Consider the following 8294-nt stretch of genomic DNA (forward strand, 5'->3'; position numbering starts at 1 on the left):
TGGCAAAATATTTGTGTGTAACCTTGATGCTTGTTTTGTAACTAGAACGTTAGTAACTAAGTATTTTATTCTGTTAAGTAAATATTTGATGCTTCATTAGTTCTCTCTCATTAATCATTTGGAGTTTGCTTATACATTGTTACCTGAACAATAAACATGCCCATACTTTATTTCTTCTGTCGATCTACATTAATATGGAGTTATTTTTTTTTCTTCTCAAACATTTTTGTGACAACGCTGTTTCTGATTGAATCAGAGAGCTGCTATGGATAAATTCATGGATTGCAGAAATGGGAGTTTAATGTGAATGTGTCCCATAATGACTTTACATTTCTTCATTTACCTGATGCTTTTCTCCGGAGGGACTTGCAGTATTAAGCTACTTGCAATTATTTATCCATTCATGCAGTTGGGGCTTTTTACTGGAGCAATTTACGGTAAGTATCTTGCTCAAGGCTAGTACACCTGGATGTTTCACTGCATTCGTTACCCAGGTTACCATTATTTACCTCTCTTTTCAACCAATACAACCCACTGAGGAAAACATTTAGAAAATGTTTTACAGGTGGAAGTATAACATTTAAATGCAAGGTTAAACAGCAAATGCTACAATCATGTAACATTAACTCAAAACTCAAGGGACAAAACTGTAGGGTGAAATCTGGAAAAAATACCTACTGTGCTGTTAGATTAAGCATCACAGCACTAACCAGGTTTTGACTTTGTCTTTTTTTCCATTCAACATTTTATCCAATATTTTCTCAACTGTAGCGCTCTTTAAACTTTTCAAAATCATTCCATCTCTTTGCCTGTAGCTTTTATCTTGATCACGAGTCAACACAGCATTTGTATTTGGTGCAACTGGTTTCAACATATGACCCATCATATGACCCAGTATAAACGGGCATTTTAGCACAGTGTCCGAGTTCACTTGGTACTAAAGCTGCTTCCAAATGTCCACACTTTTTGGCTTCGAGCAGAGTACATCACACCATGTGCTCACGTAATACATCATGACTAGCTGTATCCAGGCTTCAGTTTAAAAATGTCAATCAATACATCATTCAGTTTGTGCCACATGACACCACCGAATGCATCTGCGCTTCACTTTAGAATGATGAGTTCTTTCCTTCTTGATGTCTCCTACCTTGTCTTGAGCTTTAAAAATCAGCCTACAGATCTTCTAAAATCAAAGGGAGGAGGAGCTCTTACCTCTGTTGTTAAAGTGCTGGCAAGCAGGTGTATCTGTTATACTGCAGATCCAGGTCTTTGCTCAGAGATCTTTGCTGTGAAGATTGTTTTTGGAATTGATCTTTTTCTGATTTTTCCTGGTTGTTTGAAGACTCACTCATGAGGCACATTAAGGCTTTAAGATATTTGTGTAGAGTTTGTCTTGATGTTACCCATTAATCACCAGCACAGATCTCTTCTACTTGACAGAACCTTGTCAAAAACGGCACATAGCTGATTCTTACAGACTTTATGCAGCCTTATTCCCAGCAAAGTGTTTTACAGTCACATTAAAGTAAAATGAGTGCTTTGCCATGAAGTTTGTAGAACCTTCTACAGTGATGCTGTGACACAGCAATATGGGCAACAGGTAAAATAAGACTTTTTTATAAAAAAAAATATACAGTAGGTTAAATAATGAAATGTATGTAATTGTCCGTGTGGGTTCCCTCCCACAGTCAAAAGACATGCAGTTCAGGTGAATGGGTGATGCTGAACTGTGTCACTCAGTGAGTGACTGTGTGTGTGTGTGTGTGTGTGTGTGTGTGTGTGTGTGACTACCTTGTGATGGATTCATTCCCTCTGCCCTTGCGCCCAGCGCTTCCAGGATAGAGCCTGGACGATTGCAGTCCTGCTCAGGATCAGTGGTTATTGAAATTAATTGGATGGATGGATGTCTCATGTCTGTGTACAAACCAAAGTTATCATCTGATTTCCAAAACAAAACAAGGGTATGTTGAAATGTGTGGAATATACTCTGTATGCTGTAATATGCCCTGCAGTCTGATCTATTCCCTATTGGCTTCATTGTTTTCTGTATCAGTGTCAAATGTCTGAAGGAACTACTAAAATAGAGAACATGACACATATGGAGCGGGACAAGGACTTGTTGAGAAAGACTGATGGATTTATTGAGCTCTCTGCTCACACTGACTCTTCGTCTTGATCAAAGAAGCTCGTTTTTGAATCATGTCTCCAGCGCTCCTCTCCAACACATCCATATTAAGGGAACGAGTTTTCCCTGCGGGTTAAATATATCCCCTCGAACATACATGGACATTCCATCTCGAGTTTTCCGAGGCTATTTCACCAATATCCGGACCTCCTCCCAGAAAACTCGGCTCATAACAATGAAGAAGAGACGGTGGAGGACATCGCACCCGCCGGGACACGGACAGTCATTGAAAGGACAGCAGAGCCAGAAGCTGGCGGAATGTATGCACAGTTCAAGAAAATGTGCCGTTAAATGTGCTGACCGAAGGCAAGTGGCGTCGCGAGTCGCAAGTGTCCCCGGGCAGCGGCTAAAAATAGCGCGCGCCCCGTAAAGGACCCTCCCTGGGGGGGGGGACACGCCCTCCGTTTGCCCTAAGAAAGTTAAAGAACTCGTCCGTCTCCGGGTGACATCAGAGCGCCGGCCTTCATAAACGGGGGGGAGCGGAGAGTTCTGCGGCACCGCGCTCCAGAGAGCCCCGTTCCTCCTGCGCCTTCCTCCTCCTCCTGTTCCTGCTCCTCCTGCTGCTGCTCTTCGAATCGATGGTGTGTAACGCGGCGCGTAACGGCGCGGAGCGAACACGTGGCCCGCTGCCATAGCAACGCTGACGCTACCGTTCGCCTCACGCTGAAACACGACTCGAAGTCGCTGCGCTTGAACATTTTGGAGTCTTTTTCTTCTTTCTTTCTTTCTTTCCTTCACTCTTCTTCTGCTTTTCTTTCCGAAGGCTATCTGTTTTGTTGCGCTATAGTGACATGCTGATGGTGATGCCATCTAACTGAACACGTATTAACTTGGAACTAGTAGTTTAACAGCGCCAGTCCCAGAATTACTCAGTAACTCACAGTGTTTCTCACCGCCACGCTGCTATGGCTTTAGGATGAGAGGGGGCCATGGGGGTGCGGACGCACTGTGAACTTGACATCCGTGGGTTCCTCAGTCCGCACCATTACCCCCCAACACCCCCTCCTTCCTGTAGGTCGGGCTGCTCACGCTGATCGCTGTTACCTGGTTTTCACTTATGTTTACCTGCTCTCTGCCCATACAGGCGGACTTCACTGCTGACCAGCTGGAAGGTGAGTATGTTTGACATCCGTCCTCCCTGGGGACCGAACACCTGTCTTCTGCTCCCTCATTCTGTTTCTTCTAACTAGTCATGATTACTGATGGAGAAACCCCCAGATTTAAATATAGTACTGTATACCTACAGGCCTTCTAAGAAAACACATATAGGTTAAACGAGCCAGCAGCATATAAGGAAAATTAGTACGCTAACTTAGATTACTGAAATTTAAAATATATTATTTTGAACAAGTGGGGGTGTGATAGCGCGGTGGATTTGGCCAGGGCCCGCTGTGTGACGGGTCTGCGGCTAAAGCCTTGCTTACGGTGCCTTGCGGCGAACTGGCGTCCTGTCCAGGGTGTGTCCTCTCCCCGTTCGGCCTTGTGCCGTGTTGCCGGCTCCAGCTCGGAACAAGCGGTTGTAGACGTTTATTGGTTGGTATTTTGAACAAATAGTTTGCTTATTAGATTTGGGTTGTATATAACTACCCTTGCTCTGGAAATTGCATTGAACTAGTCTGTGTTCAAGTTCACAAGTTTAAAAATTAGAACAAGAAGAATCCACTGTGAACTTAGTGACATGGATGTAAAATATTGCAAGGATGAGGCTCACCAAGGAAGTGTTTCGGTTCAGATGACCAACAATTGTTGTGCCACAAAACATGTGTCACTGACAGATAAGGCCAACTTACTGAAAACTCAAGATGGGTTTGCTACAAAAAGCATATTGAGAGTGTCAAAGTGTAAGGAAAAAGCTCTAATATACAGGTTCTCAGTAACCTGACTACAAGAAGGTGTATACCTTCATTAGAGGATAATAGGTACAGGGATAAATGGAGACGTGCGGAGCACCTTAGCTTATATAACTGCTGAGTAAATTTGCATCAGATCTATTCTGGAGTTTAAAAAAAAAAAAAAAATTGCATTCCACCATGCATGAGCTATGAACATGCAGGAAAATGTTTCAGGGATAGATCTGCTAACTTTAACCCTATTTATTTGTTCATTGCTTAATTCCTAGAAATTGTGCTATAAATCCACAATAAATTGTAGTTATCTTATTGTGAAAAACTGATTTTATTACGATTGATACAGCCTATTTCACAGTGTTTTTCAGGGCTACAGAAATCAGTGATAAAACGACCAAACACTGACTAGGGCTTCTCAGTTCATGTCATTTTAAAATCAACTACTTAAACATTGCAAGGTAATGAATGAAGAATGCACAATGTAGGGCTGTAATTAAAGTATTAAGAACCATTTATTCTAAACATTATTAAATATTATCTATACTAAATATGCATTGTTACAGTATTAATGTCTTCTTTGTGTGAACATAGTCTTGATAGCATGCCACTTCTGCTCTTAAATTAAGCTCTATTGTGTGGAACAGGTCTGGTAAAATCAATGCTTCCTACTGAGTAATAGTGGTAAGGTGTAGGTTTTTCCTCAGGAGAATCCTGGGCAATCAGTGCACTTGGGTTTAGTTACTGTGTGCTCAGCGTTCTTATGCTCATCTGGAATTAGGAGAGACAGCAGTGACTTTATAAGGAAGGGGTTACTTATAGGGTGTATCGATTTCCACTTGCCACCTTAAAGACCCCTTAAAGGCGAACTATGAGCAACAGCTGGTGGTGTTATGAAATCGAATAAGGGCATTAATCTTTCAGCGGGTCACTTTCACTTTGGCTCATAGAAATAGCTGCCTCTTGTAATCACTTTAAATTATCTCCCTTGTGCTTGAAGTTCCATACTTTCAAGCAGTGCCTGGGGATGTGCAATGCTATTACTTATGTAGAAGAATATTCATTTCCTTATTTTCATTTAAAGTAGTTTCAAAATTATGAGGATTTATGCTGATGTGTATGTAAACAGTATATATGTATTTATAACGTAAAAATGTCATTTAAAATTTATTTCTCCTCCATATTGGTATGATACTCATTGTACCAATCTGAATATACCCATTCATGAAACAGGATGTGAGCTAGAATACTTGTGGATAAAAATAATTTGAACTGGACAAAAAGAATAAAATCTGCTCTTTGAATTCCATACTAGAATTTACAGCCCAAACGTTGGTAATCGTTACAGAAATTGTACAGCTTCTGACCTTACCCAAGCAAATGTTCTTGGGAAGTGGTTAAATATGCATGGTCTTTATTTTGAGTAAGCATAAATAATCTTCATTTGTGATTTTACTCAAAGTTTATTATTTATTTGAAACATGAATCAATCTCTTGTGAAGCCAAGTGGTTTTACAATACAGTTCTGTTTAATGTAGTTAAATCTTAGCATAAGTAATGTGGTTTAGAAGAGTTTAAAGATTAAAATGCTTCTGTATACAACAGAAACTTTCTCTTGACATTTCTCCACTCCTTTACACTTTACTGACTAGCTTGAGGAACAGAGAAAATGCGTAAATATGAAAACATCTATTAATATAGTTTCACTATGAGTATTTGAGATTCCAACAAGTACATGTATAGCACCCATTAGTCGAAAAATAAACTTCTATGATAAACATAACAATGTTGTGCATGTTTTGCAATATTGTTATATTCAAATAGACATGATTTTCCAATTCAGTAAAGGGAATGATGGCACATATGACACATTACATTAAATCTGTATAAAATCAAAGCTAAATCTTTTTGACTTTATAGTATGTGTTTTGTATATAAAGGATATATGTATGTATCTATATATACAAACAGTAGTAATTGACTGAGATGTGTAGTGAGAACACTGCTGAGTGACAGTATGTACGAGTGGTCACTGACTAGAATTCATGAGGCTTTCTGCCATCGGTTGCTGGGCGCTCACCTTATCTGCTTCCTCTTGCTAAGACTTCAAAGAGGCCTTTGGCCTCTTTGACAGGGTTGGAGACAACAAGGTGGCCTACAACCAAGTGGCTGACATCATGCGTGCCCTTGGACAGAACCCTACCAACAAGGATGTTAACAAAATCCTGGGTGACCCCAGCGCAGAGGGTGAGACGTGTACTTTATTTATTTATTTAAAAAAAAAAGAAAACACTACCCAAATACATTCAAATAGTTGGTAATCAAATCGGGTCTAATACCTCATTATAAAGAATCTTTTTTTAAAAAAAAAAAAAAAGTTTAGCTGTTAACGCTTGAGCCAAAAATGTTCTTACTTGTTGGTATGTATATGAGAGTTTGTATTTTAGAAATTCTGTGGGTGTGATGAGTGTACAGTATTTTTGTGTCACCGCAGTTATGTCTGTTCACATATCCAGCTTATATTGTATCTCTGTCTGTCCATGCAGACATGGCCAACAAGAGGATTGACTTTGATGCTTTCCTGCCCATGCTGAAGACAGTACATGCCCTTCAAAAGGGAACCTATGATGACTATGTTGAGGGTCTGCGCGTCTTCGACAAGGAGGGCAACGGCACAGTGATGGGTGCTGAGTTGCGCATCGTACTCTCAACACTCGGTAAGGAAAAGGTTGACTTTTATGGCTGTTTTTGGAAATTTTCACTTCTGGTTGGAGGCTAAGCAGCAATGGCCAACTAATTTAGTTCTTGATATGCACTTGATACCTGCAATAACAGTAATTTCATTTATTGTTTAGCTCTATTAGAGTGTTCCTGAAAGCTGTAGCCTTACTAGATTCCTCTATGTCTCCTAGGTGAGAAGATGAATGAAAGAGAGGTCGACACCCTCATGCAGGGGCAGGAAGACGAGAATGGCTGCGTCAACTACGAGTGTCAGTGTCCTATCCGCCAAGACACATATGTCTACCATATTGTCAGACATGACCATATTTTATATTTATTTTTAGTACCATGGTACAATTTGAGAGGTGCTGCTTGATGTATTTCTTCATCATACTATATGTCCGGCACTTCTACATATTCAGATATTGTCAACATACGGATGCTGTCATCTGTTCAGTGTAGTGGAAACACAAGACAACATGCTTTTCTGCCCTGTAATTTTTTTTTAAAATGGTGATTCAGTGTTTAATTTCATCCTTCACCTCTCTGTTTCCCTAACAGCTTTCGTCAAGGCCATCATGTCTGTGTAAGACATTTCCATCTAGACTGGTGTGGACGCTGAGATGTATCTGCAGACCCCATGGTGTCAAGACATCCACGCTCTATTTTTAAGACCAACTACAGAATAAAAGGGACTATAGGATGTCTTTTGTAAACCTTCCTCATCTTTTCATACTAAATTATTTTTCTCTCTCTGGAAGTCGTCTCTCTGCAACAAAACCTCAATTCCTCCCACAAACTCCCTTCTTTGAGGCGCCTGGTCACAGGGGGTGGGACTGAGGGAAGTGGGGGTGTTGACCACTCATCAAGTGAGGGCCCACCCTCTCTGCCTTGCCCACCTTGGCCACTCACACAATGGCCAGCGATGCTTAAGGCACTCGTGCTTGAAGCTGTGGACCGGTTGAGGAAACTCATGCCCTTCCCTGGAAGTCTTCATTTATTTTCACTCTGGCATTTCACAAAATAAAATCCTCAAAAGGTACATCCCTATCTCATCTGTCTATACTTATTTTACAGTGCATGTCACTGGCAGATGGCGAGACATAGGTGCAGACCCAAGAATCTCGGAAGTGCAGTCAGTTTGTCTGATGTCACCATTCAGACCAGCATATCTTAGAAATATGCCATTTACCAATAAGACGTGTCAAGTATTTAGAAAATGCAATTACCCCTCCTAGTAATTCAAACATTAATACAAGCATTAAAAACACACAAATTTTTATTAAACATAACAGCTATACATTATGTAGCAGAGGATGAGAAGATTCGCCTCATTCCATAGCTACATTGCCCCCCACCCAACCCAACACGGTATTCAATAAAAATATTGCTGCTTTCAAAAAATAATTGCTCAAGTAAATGCATTCATTCAAAAAATTTGCTTCAGTAAAAGTAAACATGTACAAGGTAAAACTACTCAAGGACTGAAGTTACTTTGATTCAGATGAATGTTTTAAATGTTCTGAAACAACAAGTGACATTAA

The 8294-nt window shown here is 40.4% G+C and overlaps 1 protein-coding gene across 1 annotated transcript; it reads left to right on the forward strand.

Annotated features, from left to right (window-relative positions):
- Window positions 1-2630: 2630 nt before the first annotated feature.
- mylz3 (myosin, light polypeptide 3, skeletal muscle) lies at window positions 2631-7794 on the forward strand. The gene is made up of 6 exons (XM_018732343.1): window positions 2631-2766; window positions 3270-3297; window positions 6133-6276; window positions 6576-6746; window positions 6942-7019; window positions 7312-7794. Exons 1-6 carry the CDS (start codon window positions 2764-2766, stop codon window positions 7338-7340), a joined length of 453 nt encoding a protein of 150 aa, XP_018587859.1. The 5' UTR covers window positions 2631-2763; the 3' UTR covers window positions 7341-7794.
- The last annotated feature ends 500 nt before the right edge of the window (window positions 7795-8294 follow it).

This window comes from Scleropages formosus, chromosome 1 (genome assembly GCF_900964775.1).
Source record: "Scleropages formosus chromosome 1, fSclFor1.1, whole genome shotgun sequence".
Lineage (NCBI taxonomy): Eukaryota > Metazoa > Chordata > Actinopteri > Osteoglossiformes > Osteoglossidae > Scleropages > Scleropages formosus.

Coding starts and splice junctions, on each gene's coding strand:
- mylz3 (XM_018732343.1), top strand. Junction 6,277..6,575: donor GGGTGACCCCAGCGCAGAGG/GTGAGACGTGTA, acceptor CTGTCCATGCAG/ACATGGCCAACAAGAGGATT. Junction 6,747..6,941: donor CATCGTACTCTCAACACTCG/GTAAGGAAAAGG, acceptor TATGTCTCCTAG/GTGAGAAGATGAATGAAAGA.